This window comes from Erpetoichthys calabaricus, chromosome 2 (genome assembly GCF_900747795.2).
Source record: "Erpetoichthys calabaricus chromosome 2, fErpCal1.3, whole genome shotgun sequence".
NCBI lineage: Eukaryota > Metazoa > Chordata > Cladistia > Polypteriformes > Polypteridae > Erpetoichthys > Erpetoichthys calabaricus.
The window spans coordinates 231,079,142-231,094,276 of record NC_041395.2 but is presented as its reverse complement, the minus strand read 5'-3'; the positions used below and the strand labels follow the sequence as shown (position 1 = coordinate 231,094,276).

General features: G+C 38.2%; 1 protein-coding gene across 1 annotated transcript in view; it reads right to left on the bottom strand.

Annotated features, from left to right (window-relative positions):
* The window catches only part of LOC114645556 (keratin-associated protein 5-3-like), a 69,351-nt gene that overhangs the window by 50,223 nt on the left and 3,993 nt on the right, over window positions 1-15,135 (bottom strand). Inside the window, exons 2-6 of the mRNA XM_051922597.1 lie at window positions 4,954-4,971; window positions 2,146-2,286; window positions 2,013-2,045; window positions 1,795-1,920; window positions 1,631-1,660 (exon numbers count right to left, since the gene is read on the bottom strand). Of these exons, the coding sequence (XP_051778557.1) occupies window positions 1,631-1,660; window positions 1,795-1,920; window positions 2,013-2,045; window positions 2,146-2,286; window positions 4,954-4,971 (348 nt within the window). The remainder of the gene's footprint in view (window positions 1-1,630; window positions 1,661-1,794; window positions 1,921-2,012; window positions 2,046-2,145; window positions 2,287-4,953; window positions 4,972-15,135) is intronic.

Below are 15,135 nucleotides of genomic sequence, written 5' to 3'. Positions count from 1 at the left end.
AACAATTTCTGCTGAAAAGAGGAACAAGAAAGAGCAGAAAGAACCAAAAGATGAAAAACTTAAAGAGTAAATGGAATATTATAGGAAAGGACAGACAAAAGAAACTGTGGTACAGCTTTGCTAAAAGGCTGAAACTTTGGGACATTCCCATTACATATGTACAAAATTAAAATAAAGAACAAAGGGGATCATTAGAAAGGCCCATAGCAAACCGGTTATGGGGAGCGATATACAAGCAATGCACAAATCTGAACTGTGTGTACTGATGATTGGGATTCCTAGAGGCAAAAGTGATGTTCTTATAAATCAGGACCCAATTGAGAGGAGCAGACAGCAATAGATCACGCTGCCAGACTGACTGAATGGATAAGGACTTGTCTTGCGTAAAAAGGCATAAGTAGCAGGGACACGTTTAGTTTGAGTGGAGATAGAGTGATAAAAATCTAAGAGGATGAAAAGAGAGGAGAGAAGACTACGGCATTCCACAAGACCTGATAACAGACTGGAGTTGAAGATAAAAGAAATAAAAAACAAGGTGATAGAGTAGAATATGTGGACCTCAGCAACTGAAACGTTCTGAGCCGCACAGCAATCAAAAATATCACCAAAGGTAATGATGCCACACTCTGCCAAGCTGGATAACTGCAGGTCAGGGCTGCTAGATTTGTGGATTTCACACCAAATTGGTGTATTCTTGAAAGAGCTGTCAAAAGTTTTATTTGGCCTTGTGTGTGTGTTTTTTTTTTTTTTTTCAAAGGGTACGTGTGGCCACCCAAACCCCCACACCTAAGGACACCAACATCAGCCAAAGTCCATGGGGGACAAGTCAACAGCATCATTCATTGGCCTGGTCCACAGCATTTTTAGAAGAGATTTCAGCTGTTGTTGGGCTGGAAATGAACACCTTCTGCTTTAAATGGACTCCTGCTTGTATTAAACAAGCTGTTATATCCCAGTTTTGCATTTTTTGTGTCGTTACAGAAATTACAAAATGGATTTCTTAAATTTTCAGAGGAATTTAGCAAGCATTGGTATGTGTGACAATAATTATTGTTCTTTTTCTTGATTCTCAAGATTTTACTCTTTTTTATATTATTGTCGTTTAAGTAAGCCTTTTCTTATCAATTACCTCACAAGTGAATTTTATACTGAGTAGCTGCTTCCCTTTAGTATTCAGTGTCATTTCTACCTGTTGTCTGTACTGCTCACCACTTATCATCATATACAATAAAACAAGTAAACTCTACAGGAAAAGGTAAATTAAAAAGAATATGGTAACATAAACTTAAGATTTTAAGATATGACAAAAATGCAAATTTCAGAATTGTGTTTACTTGTTAATATACCAGCAGATGCAATATTTCTGAATACAAAATAAGAGACGGAAACAAGGAGATCTTTTAGATGCACCCCAGAAGCATTTATTTGTGAAACTGTTTGGAATGAAAACACTGCTACAGTGGTACCCCAGAACTTTACGTTTGGGACCCCTGAGCTAGAGGACTGAGACTTGACTATGACAATGTAAGAAAAACATTTATAATTAAAGATAATATTTTATTATATTAATTATTAGAATTAATGATAATATTTCATTTTTAACAATATATTCCCCAAACATTGGGCTTACCTGTTACTGATGTTGGCACCTGGCAATATCCTAAAACAAACAGAAGACAATTAGAACAAGGAGACTCTTAAAGAACACAACATCTGCTCTCTCACACTGATAAGCCTCAACAAGACAAGAAATTTAGAATAATATTTAAAACCAGCTACACGCTACTTCAGTACCTGTGTCCATGTAAGAACAGAAGTCACAGAAGGTGGGGCAGCAGTTACCACTCTCAGCACAGGAGGGGTGACATGAGCAGGGGCCTGATGTTCTGCCGCATTGACCCATGCAAATGTTAAATCCAGCTGTAGAGGGAAACATATCAGCTCTGACAATTTTGTTGCCTCTTAAATTAGAATACAGTATATGCACATGCTAAACAGTGGACAGCACTTACGTATCCCATTGTCAGTTGTGGAATCACAAAAGTCTAATAATAAATAAATAAGCAAAAAGTAAATTATTGATGTTTTAAGCACTGCTAAAATACAGAGAATATATTTTTAGATGCCTACAAAACAGTGCTTTACCAGCATTCACTTCATAGCAGTATGAGCAGAAGTCAAGGCAGCAGTTGTTGTTTAAAGAGCACGAGGCCTCACAAGAACAATACTCGATGGCCTGGTTGCACACGCCATTGCAGGAATTTTTACCTGGAATAAGCTCTGGAGCTGCAAATAAACATTTATGAAATGTATCAATAAAACAGATACTGACAAGTCATGCTGTAATGAATTTTGTTTTATATATCAACTAGAATGTCATGAGTATTGCACACTGAGGTAATCATCCTTGTATTTTTGATCATCCTTGTTTCAGTTTTTTTAGCTTGTACTGTCTGTAGAGATCATAACAGATTGTGCAAGACTGTGAATAGTAAGGAGCGCAAATTGTTAGTCCCAGGGTGTGAATTATGAGGTCATCATTCCATGGCTATTTAAGATGGAGAGTCCTTAGCCAGAACAATGAAAACTCTTTTGTTTCTTTCTTGTGCGTTTTTATGGATGGATGGATTAAAGGGGTATTTTTTGTACGTCGCTTAAATCATCCGAGATCAGGTGCCTCATCTTGGATAAGTTAATGCCGGTGACACTCATCCGGGATAGATCGTTTTTTCAAACGCAGCCATGTAGTAGATTAGTCTAGCTGGATCTAAGCATACGAGATGAATGCGCACGCCCACACTGAGTGAAAAGCCCATATATATTGAGTCTAGAAAACATGATCAGCAAGTCTTTGATAGGCTGTAACAAAATGACGAAAGAACGGGAGCATTTTTTTTCACACAAGCAGAGCAGGACCTTTTATTCGAAGGACATGAAGAATTTCAAGATTTAATATGCACAAGGGGTAACACTGCAAAAGCAGCCCAGACCAGAAAAGACGGCTGGCAAAAAGTGGCCGACAAATTAAACGCTAAGTAGTGTGCATTGTACTTACTGAATGCAGTGTTTCACTTCCTATGTGTCAGATTAATTATTATTTAATATGTCATAATTCCAGATCAAACGTGAGCACAAGGAGAACATGGGAACAGGTTAAAATGAAGTACAAGAAAATATTTAAAACTGGTAAATATTGGTATATAACTAATTAAAGAACTGTTGACATAAATAATCATATAATATAAAAAACATTAATTTTAAAGCTAATAAGAAGGCAGACAAGCAAAAAAACAGGTGGAGGTCCACGCGGTCCAGACCTAACCCCTGCAGAAGAGTTGGCTCTCCAGCAAAATGGCCATCGCCCTGTTTCTGTGGGCATTCCAGGGGGAAGCTCCTCCTCAGAACCAGTGGCAGGATGCAGTGGTCACTTCATTTCAGGTAAAGGATGGTCATTGCATATATTTGTCCTCCATGTGTGCCATAGGTATGTTCCATATATCCCTCTTTTTTGTTGGGTCAGTTGCAGGGAATGTCATATCCCTTGAACTTGTGTCTGACCAACGAGATATTGACGAAGGTCAAATATTTGATGAAGACACTGTGTCTGATTATTCATCAGGAGGAGAGGTACAATTTCCAAATAATGTTTGATCAAGCTCCACTCTGATCAGTCCCATGTGCCCCAATCACATTTGGAAATCCTGGTAATGAGAATGTTAGGCTGATTGAGATTCTTCATGGAACTGTGGGTGTTTTAGCCTGTGTATTACCTACCTGCAATGGCATGAAACGCCTCTTTTATTGTTTGCACACGCAGGTGTCCAGGAAACACTATGGAAACCCGAAGGAAATATTTCAGAGCCAAACAGACTTTACGAATTGCCTGGCAAAGTGCACTTTAGTTAGATAGATTTTCTGCATCGCCTACAGTATATAAAAAAGTGCCGCTTGTAAAAAATCTCAAAGCAATGCCTACTGTCTGTGTGGTTGTGACAGCCCGACTTCGCCTAGTTTGACTTCAAATATAAGGTGCTAATAAATCTTTGAGGTACAATATTCCCCCTCGGCTAAAGCGGTATCTTTCGAAAAGAATTTCCTCCAGGAGCAATAAAGGATCTTGCCGATCGCTCAAAACCTTCTCTATATGAAATTCTCTTCGTATAATTTGCGCACCAATATCAATTGGTCGCTCATTCATGAACAGCGAAGCCATGACTGGATGACTTCCACGCACCGTCAATGATTACGTGTGTAAACTAATCCTTGTTTACGTAGAACAAACCTGCTCAGAGCAGGTTTGAGGATTAGGATGTATTGCTATGACAACACTTCCAGCAAGAGTTTTGAAAAACCGACAGATCCAGAATCAGGCCAAATCATCAATAATTACATCCGGCTAAATGACTAATCCACGTACGAAAAATTCCCCCCAGAAGTCCACATGACCGTCATCATCAAGTCCTTCCATGAGAATCCTGAATACAATGAGGACTGATTGAGGTCATTTATGTTAGGTAAAATGCCTAGAGAGGGCTGGGTGGTCTCGTGGCCAGGAACCCCTGCAGATTTTATTTTTTTCTCCAGTTGTCCTGGAATTGTTTTTGTTTTTTCTGTCCTCCCTGGCCATCGGACCTTACTTTTATTCTATGTTAATTAGTGTTCTCTTATTTTAATTTTAATTTTGTCTTTTTTTTCTCTTTCTTCATCATGTAATGCACTTTGGGCTACATTATTTGTATGAAAATCTGCTATATAAATAAATGTTATTGTTGTTATGTCCTGATCCAATATTTTCTTCTCACTTTTACTGTGTACAAAACAGTTCCAAACCTTTCACACACCAGTGCTTTTCAAATGAGAATATGGGAAAATTCAGCTGGAGTTGAAAACCATATGTATCAATCAGTTTAAAAATGAAGCAATAATTTAAAACAAATAAATAACACAACTTACGAGTAGTTGTCGTGAATTCTGGAACATGAACAAAGGTGAATAAATGTTAGAAACTCCAAAATAAGTTTTACAAACTTTTTTTATTATTATTATTTTGATCTGTCAATCTATTTTTTGACTTAATTCTGTAAAATGTCCACACTTTTGATTCTCCTTCAATTTTGAATTTATTTCCATGTGCAATACAGTAATCCCTCACCTATCGCGGGGGTTACGTTCCCCCCCCCCCCCCCCCCCCCCCCCCGCGATAGGTGAAAATCCGCGAAGTAGCGACCTATATTTATTTTATTATTTATACATATTTTAAGGCTTTATAAACCCTTCCCACACTCTTATAAACCTTTCTCACTCTCTTGTTAACCTTTCCCACGCTCTTATAAACACTTCCTATGCTCTTAAACACTTTCTACATTCTTAAACACCTCAGACCAACACTGCCCACTGCACACTGCACGCAGCGATCAGACGTCAATGTGATTGCACTCGCTTTGTGAAGGGGGGCAGCTGAACTCACGCTGAGCAGAAATGGACTTTGTGCTGCTTCTGCCAAAATGCCTGCTTGTCGCTCTGCGCGAGGAGTGTGTGTGTGTGGGTGTGTGAGAGCTGAACGCACCTTCGCTCAAACCCCCCCTCCCCGGAAGCGCAGTACGCTCCTGCCACTTCGCATTGTCAAGGGGGTGGGGAGCTGAATGAACGCTAAGGAGAAGTGGACTTTGTGCTGGCTTTGTGCTGCTTGTCGCTCTGCGTGTCAATAATTTAAAAGCCTGTACAATCAGGCTTTTAGGTGTACATCACCTATTTTCCTGTCTCACTGTCTTGTCTTGCGTGAAGTTAAAATGTTTTATAATAGTGAGATGTTACTCATATCCTTAGCCCGACATCCACATATCATATGTGTTAGCAAAGTGTGTTTTATAAGTTTACATGTGTTTAAAGCATGTGGGATGGGTATTTTAAGGCTTAAACTATAAAAATGTTTATTTATATGGTCTTTCTATATCGCGGATTTTCTCCTGTTGCTGATGGGTCTGGAACATAACTTCTGCAATAGGCGGGCAATCACTTGTATTTAAAAACCCGCGAAGTCGTGAATCCGCGAAAAGTGAACCGCGAAGTAGCGAGGGATTACTGTATTCTTACTTATTTGTCACTTCACTTCATACAAAACAGTCCCATTGTAAAGACCTTTCACAAAGCAGTTAGACATTTTAGTGCCTTTATCACATGAAAAAATTCAGCTGAATTTAAAAGCCATGTGTAACATTTTAAGATGATGCCGTATTAAAAATATCACTTACCTGTAGTTGTAGTTGTGAATGCTGGAACAGGAACAAAGGTGAATAAATGTTAGAAACTCCAAATCACTGCATGCTTTACAAAAATAGTATTTAGATTCTTGGATTTTTCCCATTTACTTGTTGCTTGACAATTTGATTCTGACTGATGTGTAGTAGAACTGAATGATACAGATTACAGATTAGGTAAAGTATTTTAATAAACAAGAAACGCCTTCAGTGGGATTTCTACGAGAGGAATTTAAAGGGGCATGACTCTCAGTTTCAAGAACGTGTAATAGATAACAATAATATTTCTAAAGCAAGAAGAAAAGTATGCTTTTATCAATCAGTGATGCTAAAAAATGGTTTAGAATATCATATATTCGTATATACCATAAAAGTTATGCTAAAAAACTATAAAGAGGAGCTAATGTTCTCTGATCAAATACTAAACCATGAAATCAGCAGACTGACACTTATATTCTACCAGTTGTGGGACCTGCTTTAGGCCTTTCAAAAACTGTTCTGATGACATAAAAGAAAAGAATATCAGCAGAGAAGAAGTCATCACCTAACATCAGCTACAGTATAAAACATCCATGTGACAGAGCAAATGCATTCTAGTGTTACAAACTTTTATTATTATTATTATTTTGAACAGTCAGTCTGACCTTTATTAGTTTTTGACCTCAGCCTGAAAAATAACAATACTTTTGATACTCCTGCAGTTTTGTTTACAACTCCTGGTCCAATATTCTTACTTGTTTGTCACTTTCGCTGCACACAAAACAGTCCCACTGTAGAAACCTTTCACAAACCAGTTAGACATTTTTGTGCCTTTAGCTTTTGAAAAAATTCAGCTGAAGCTGAAAAGCACGTGTAACCTTCTAAAGATGATGCTGTATTAAAAACATCACTTATGTGTAGTTGTTGTGAATTTTGCAACATGAATAAAGATGAATAAATATTAGAATCTACTGATGTGTTCTAGAACTGATTGATGCAGATTACAGATAATGCAAAGAAATTTAAAAACCAGACACTTTGGCAAGAGAGATTCTTCAAAAACAAAAATGGAAAAGTGCAGAATGACAATTTAATTTTAGCATTTGTGGGACCATACAGAAGAGTCATTAAGAGAAGCCATTGGCTAACTGTAGCAGGATTACAGTATATACATCTATCTATCTAGCAAGTTAGCTGTTAGCCTTAAATTTATGAACTCTACAATTAACAGTTACTCACTTACTTCTATTTAGCTGTCCATTTTCTGGACCAACTAAATTCAATTTTAGGGTTATGTTGAACCAGAGCCTATCCTTTTTTTTTTTTTATTAATTTTTATTGTAATCATTCCATACAAATAGATCAATTTATAACCAAACAAAATTGAAGACAAATCAAACCCCACCCCTGAGAAGGAGAGCTTAGCCAAAGGAGAATTGTTTAGGGCTTTTTAATAAGACAACAATAAACAAAAGAAAGGGAGAAATAAATATATTTGTAAATAAGAGATGGAGAAGGGAATTAAATGTGGTAATAGTTATTTCTCTTATTCTAAAATAATATTGATCAGATCCTGCCAGGTTTTGAAAAAATTTTGTACAGATCCTCTAACTGAGAATTTGATTTTTTCCAATTTCAAATAATATAAAACATCGGTTTCCCACTGACTTATCAGAGGAGAATTAGGATTCTTCCAATTTAACAGAATAAGTCTGCGTGCCAAAAGTGTTGTGAATGCAATCACCGTTTGCTTGTCCTTCTCCACTTCAAGTCCGTCTGGAAGAACACCGAACACAGCTGTTAATGGGTTAGGAGAGATTGTGACCCCAAGGCTGTCTGAAAGGCACTTAAAAATTTTGGTCCAAAATGATGTTAGTTTGGTGCAGGCCGAGAACATGTGACCCAGTGAGGCAGGAGCTTGGTTGCAACGTTCGCAGGTTGGATCTTGCCCTGGAAACATTTTGGACAGTTTTAAGAGAGACAGATGAGCTCGATACATAATTTTTAGTTGAATAATTCTATGCTTTGCGCATATGGAGCTCAAGTGAATTCTCTGCTTTGCTACCTTCCACTCCTTTTCTGATATATTGATTAATAGATCTTCCCAATGTCCTCTTGGATCTTTGAAAGGTAGGGACTCTAATAGGATTTTATATAATGCGGAAATGGTGTTTAATTCCTTGAAATTGAGCAGTATTTTTTCCAGCATTGTGGAGGGTGCGAGGTGGGGGAAATCGGGCAATTTCTGTTTAACAAAATTTCTAATTTGAAGATAGTGAAAGAAATGTGTAGCTGGGAGGTTGAATTTTGAACATAATTGTTCAAAAGATGTACAGTAAATATGTTGTCTATATAAAGATCTCTGAGCATTTTAATCCCAAAACTTTTCCAGGTATTAAAAACTGGATATGTTTGTGAGGGTTGAAAGAGGTGGTTCTCTTGCAGAGGTGCCACCGATAAAAGATTCTCCATCTTAAAATGCTTTCTAATTTGGTTCCATATTCTAAGTGAGTAAAGCACAATTGGGTTATAAGTATATTTGCGATAACTTGCATTTATTGGAGAGCAGAGCAAGGAGTATAAAGAAGTACTACAGGATTTTACTTCTATTGCGGACCAAGCCTGTGTATGTTCATTTATTTGTGTCCAGGTTTTTATGGCTTGTATGTTTACTGCCCAGTAATAAAACTGAAAATTAGGTAAAGCCATGCCACCTTCTGCCTGAGGTCTTTGTAGGGTCGCTCTTCAGATACATGGATGTTTTGAGTTCCAAATGAATGAGGTTATTGTTGATTCTAACTGTTTAAAAAACGATTTATTGATATATATTGGAATGTTTTGAAATAAAAAAAGAAGTTTAGGAAGGATATTCATCTTAACAACGTTAATTCTTCCGGCTAGAGTGAGATGAAGGATTGACCATCTATCCAAGTCTTGCTTAATTTTTTCCATACAGACAGCAAAATTTTGTTGATAAAGAGCTTTATGTTTACTTGTGATATTTACCCCTAGGTATTTAAACTGATCTGCTATGGTAAAAGGTAGGGTGTCCAATCTAATATTATATGCTTGTGAATTCACTGGAAAGAGTATACTTTTATTCAGATTAATTCTAAGACCAGATATCTTTTGAAATTCTGTTAGTGCTGTTAAAACTACAGGGACAGTGTTTTCTGGGTCTGATATATATAAGACCATATCATCTGCATATAGAGAAATTTTCTGTTCCAGTCCTTCTCTGACAATCCCCTTTATCTGATAAGAATTTCAGCAGTGAACTGCCAGTAGTTCAATAGCGATTGCAAACAGCAGTGGCGACAAGGGACATCCTTGTCTGGTACCACGTTCTAGCTTAAAGTAGTCTGAGCAAATGTTACAAACTGAAGCTTCTGGATTGGTATACAGTAGTTTGATCCATGCACAAATATTCGGGCCAAACCCAAATTTCTCCAATGCAGTGAAAAGGTAGTTCCATTCAATCATATCAAATGCTTTTTTCTGCGTCTAATGATAGTAATATCTCTGGGGTATTTGATTTTGCTGGTGAATATACAGTAATCCCTCCTTGATCGCGGGGGTTGCGTTCCAGAACCCCCCGCGAAAGGTGAAAATCCGTGAAGTAGAAACCATATGTTTATATGGTTATTTTTATATTGTCATGCTTGGGTCACAGATTTGCACAGAAACACAGGAGGTTGTAGAGAGACAGGAACTTTATTCAAACACTGCAAACAAACATTTGTCGCTTTGTCAAAAGTTTAGACTGTGCTCCAGAACAAGACAGAGATGACAGTTCCATCTCACAATTAAAAAGAATGCAAACATATCTTCCTCTTCAAAGGAGTGCGCGTCAGGAGCAGAGAATGTCAGAGAGAGAGAGAGATAAAAGCAAACAATCAGAAATCAATAGGGCTGTTTGGGCTTTTAAGTATGCGAAGCACCGCCGGACAACGCAGCTGCTAGGAAGGGAGCAATGTGAAGGTAGTCTTTCAGCATTTTTTTAGAGGAGCGTCCGTATCGTCTAGTGGTGCGAACAGCCCCTCTGCTCACACCCCCTCCGTCAGGAGCAGAGAATGTCAGAGAGAGTGAGAGAGATAGAGAAAAACAAACAATTAAAAATCAATACGTGCCGTTCGAGCTTTTAAGTATGTGAAGCACCGTGCGGGAAGCATGTCGCTTGACAAACCAGCTGCAAGAAAGGGAGCAACGTGAAGATAATCTTTCAGCATTTTTAGATGAGCGTCCGTATCGTCTAGGGGTGCGAACAGCCCCCCTGCTCACGTCCTCTCCGTCAGGAGCAGAGAATGTCAGAGCAAGAGAGAGACAGAGAAAGGCAAACAATCAAAAATCAATACGTGCTGTTTGATCTTTTAAGTATGCGAAGCACCATGCAGGAAGCATATCACTTGACAAAGCAGCCACATTTAAGCCCAGCAAGGAAGAGAGCAATGTGAAGGTAGTCTTTCAGTGTTTTTTGAGGAGCGGCCGTATCTTCTAGGGGTGCGAACAGCCCCCGTGCTCACAATATATTTGAGGAGTTTTATTTAATAGGTAATACGCGCTCTGGTTGGGTAGCTTCTCAGCCATCTGCCAATAGCGTCCCTTGTATGAAATCAACTGGGCAAACCAAATGAGGAAGCATGTACCAGAAAATAAAAGACCCATTGTCCGCAGAAATCCGCGAACCAGCAAAAAATCCGCGACATATATTTAAATATGCTTATATATAAAATCCGTGATAGAGTGAAGCCGTGAAAGTCGAAGCACGATATAGCAAGGGATTACTGTATAACATTAAACAAGCGTCGGAGATTGGAAGGTAGATGTCGGCCTTTAATAAATCCAGTTTGATCCTGTGATATTACCGAGGGCAGCACTTTCTCCATCCTTCTAGCTAGAATTTTTGAGAGTATCTTAACATCATTATTCAGGAGTGAAATTGGTCTGTATGTAACAAGTCCTTATTTTGTTTAGGAAAGACGGTGATTAATGCTTGTCGAAATGTTTGAGGTAGTATTTGGTTGTCTCTAGCTTCTGTAAATGTTGCCAATAAGAAGGGAGCTAGCTGAGTGGAGAATTTCTTATTTCTACAGGGTAACCATCAAGGTCTGCTGATTTCCCGCTTTGTAGTGACTTTATAGAATCTAGTAATTCTGTTAGCGTCAGAGGTTTATCCAGTTCCTCAGCACTTAAAGCATCTATTTGTGGTGTATGTAATGTATCCAGAAATGCATTAGATTATGTGTTGTCTTCTTTGAGCTCAGTAGAATATAAGGATTTATAATAATCTCTAAATGCGTGCATTATATTTTTATGGTCTATACAGTAATTTCTTCTCCATTCATGTTGGTGATTACTGGTATTGCATTGCGAACTTCTTGTTTGTGAATTTGTTGAGCTAAAAGCTTATTAGCTTTTTCTCCGTGTTCATAGTAATGATATCTAGACTTATAAATAAGTTGTTCAGTTTCTTTAGTTGTTAAGATGTTAAGTTCTGTATGCAGGGCCTGCCTTTTCCTATGGAGAGCTTCACTTGGACGCCTGGCTTGTTCTTCATCTATTCTAGTAATTTCGCTTCTTAGCTCTGACACTTTCTTGGTTTCTAATTTATTTCTGTGGGAAAGAAATGAAATAATCTGTCCTCTTAAGAAGGCCTTTAGAGTTTCCCAGAGTGTTCCTGCGGAAACCTCTGTGGGCGTGTTTGTCTCTAGGAAGAAGTTGATTTGTTTGGATATAAATTCTGTGCAGTTCTCATCTGCCAATAGAAGAGGGTTAAGGAGCCATCTGTGAGGTGAGTGTGAGGGGCTTAATGATTTTAGATCCAAGACTAGAGGGGCATGGTTGGAGATAACAATTGTAGGCAGGAAATTATTATCTATAAAAAAATAATCAATTCTTGAGTAGCTATAATGCACTGGTGAGTAGAACGAATATGTTCTTGAGTGTGGGTTAAGAAACCTCCAGGGGTCTGATAAGTTGTGATCATTTAAAAACCTGTGTAATTGTCTTTGCAGTATTAGATGTCATCCCCCTTGTCACAGGAGTCCTATCTAAGAGTGGATTTTAAACACAATTAAAGTCCCCAGCCATTATAATTTTTGTGTTAGTGTTAACATTGGGAATGGATGCAAATAGATTTTGCATGAATTCCTTATCATCAACATTGGGTGCATAAACATTTATCAAAATCATTTTACTGTTATATAAGTTGCCCATGACTATCACATATCTCCCTTCAGGGTCCGATACTACATCTGATGCTACAAATGGAACTGTTCTGTGTATGAGAATTCCCACCCCTCTAGTTTTCTTTATAAAGCTAGAATGGAACATTTGGCCAGTCCAGTCTTTTTGTAGTCTGAACTGATTCTTGCTTAGTAAGTGGGTCTCCTGTAAAAATAATGTTTTAGCGTTTAAGCCTGTTAGGTGAGAGCATACTTTCTTTTTCTTTAATTCGTGATTCAGGCCTTTAACATTCCAGCTCACAAAGTTAACTGTCCCATCATGGAAACATTGATTCTGAGTTTTTAATGTAATTTTATAGTCTTAACTGGTAATGAGGCAGTTTCAATCTTAGTTTCAAAATTCCCCATGAGTTATTGCATTTTAGCCTATTGTTGCATTGATATTTATAGTTATAGGGATTAGAAGAATAGATTAGATATAGCCTGCTCTCCTTCTCTTCCCCCCTTTATCCTCCCCCCCCCCCACCATTTTGCCTCCCCACATGAGGCTTGATCCCACTTCGCAATGTCCCAGTCCTCTGACATACGAAGAGACAGAGCACGTCCAAAACAAAACAAACCTCACCCCGCAGTGGCGTTAGAGAATTAAAACAAAGAGATATCTATTGCAGCTGAATTCTTAATACTATCTGCCAAAAATATAATCATTAACAATCTTTCAGCTTAAAATAATCTTCAGCAATCTTAAGATATTAAGATAAAAAAAGAATGAACCCTGGGAATGATTTTAAAAAGTAGTCTAGGATAAACATGGTAATTCCTACTGTAATAGTGTAATGTAATAGTATAAATAGTATAAATAGCAATAAACCAAGTGTATGATGTTAAACAGTCTACTTTCAGGTAGTAAAAAAAAAAAAATCCTACTTTAATTACTTCCACACTTCCACACTCACGTCTATAACTCTAATTAAGACATAAACATATAATGTCCAGATAAAGAAAAGGATGTATAATTATAATACCAGTCTCTTTAAAAGTGGATCCAAAAGCAGATGATAGGTCCTTCCCATGCCTTGATAGAATACGGCTCCTTATTAACTTTCAAAAGAGTGTCGGAAACAGCTTCTTTAATTCCTTTTCAGCTTCTTCCTTGCTTGAAAAAATATAATATTGATCTTGAACTTCCACTTTCAGTTTGGCGGTATACAAGAGGCTGTATTTGATATCGGCTTTCAGTAGCAACTTTTTAATGTCAAAGTAGGCTGCACATTTTGCAGCTGTTGATGGTGAAAAGTCAGGGAATATACAAATAAGATTATTTTCTAATATAATCTCTTGCTTGTGTCTGAGAAGTGCCATCACATCAACCTTACATCGTAGTCACTCGAAGTGGACAATAAAAAACCTAGGTTTAAAGGTACTAGATCTGTATGTGCGATAAGCAGCTGCTATCTCAATGTCGAGTTTAAAATCATCTCCAATTATTTTAGAGTAATTCTACTGCAAATTTCATTGGGCTTGAGCTTTCTCGTTTCTCAGGTATACCCTCAATTCTTATATTATTTCTTCTGTACCCATCTTCCAGGGCTGCAAGTCTGTTCCCAAGTTTTTTGCATTCGGGATTCGTAGCTGTGGCTTTTTCATCAGCGTTAGACGGCAGTTGTTCTGCTGTTTCAGCTCGAGCCGTGAATGCCTGCTTAACGTCATGCAGCTGATTTGTAACGTCTTTAATCTGGTCGGTAAGCATTTTCAGTTTGAATCTATTTTCTTCGATGTGTTCCTCTAATTTCTCCAACATGCCTTTAAAGTTCATGTCAAAACGTTTAAATAGACGCGTTTCCCGGTCTTTGTTATCTTTCTTAAGCTCAATGTTAGACTTCTTAAGCTCATTCTTGTTATCCTTCTTAAGCTCATTTATGGCCGTAGCCATGGCGGCAGCCAATGTAGCAATCATCTCTTTCAGTTCGGACAGTTCGCTTCCGATTTCGTGCTCTGTGAGTGGAAATGCAGCTCCTGTTACAGCAGGTGCTGCGGGCTCGCAATGAGTAGATGAGAGCACATCCTGCAGGGCCTTTTCTAGTCTCGAAGGATCCTCAGAAATCGGCGATCCAGCGTGACCTGTATCACCTGTATCATTTGCACCTTCGCTCCCGTTTTCACTCTCGACTGGAGACGATACAATGGAGCGGGGTCCCAGGAGATCTGTGCATTCGTCTGCCTGTTCCAGGTCAGTTTCCGAGAGGCCATACCTTGCACTCGGGCCGGATGTCTATCCAGACTTTGAAGCAGCAACATGTTTATTTTTATGTACCGGATGTTCTTGTTTATTTGCATTATGTTTTGCCCTTAATTAGATTTAAGTTTGTCTTTAATTTTGAGTTACAAATGGATTTGTTAGTGAATGGGAATATATATCAGACAACTGTGACCTGTAGTGTGTAAGCAAGACACGCTGCTCATGTCAGATTCACCAGGCAGCCACAATGTTGTTTTGTCTCTTACACCCACCCTGCCACTTTCCAGTGAGCCCATGGATCTACACAACAACAGTTAGCTTCTTGGCAAGGCTGTCATTTGTCTGCCTGCCCATTTTTGCAGTGCAACTGATTTTGTCGGTCAGTCTTCATCTTTGTAGCAACATTTTTTTGTGTTACACATCTCAATTGATTGTGCAGTCCAAACGTCACCTATGAGTGACGTATCTAATGATA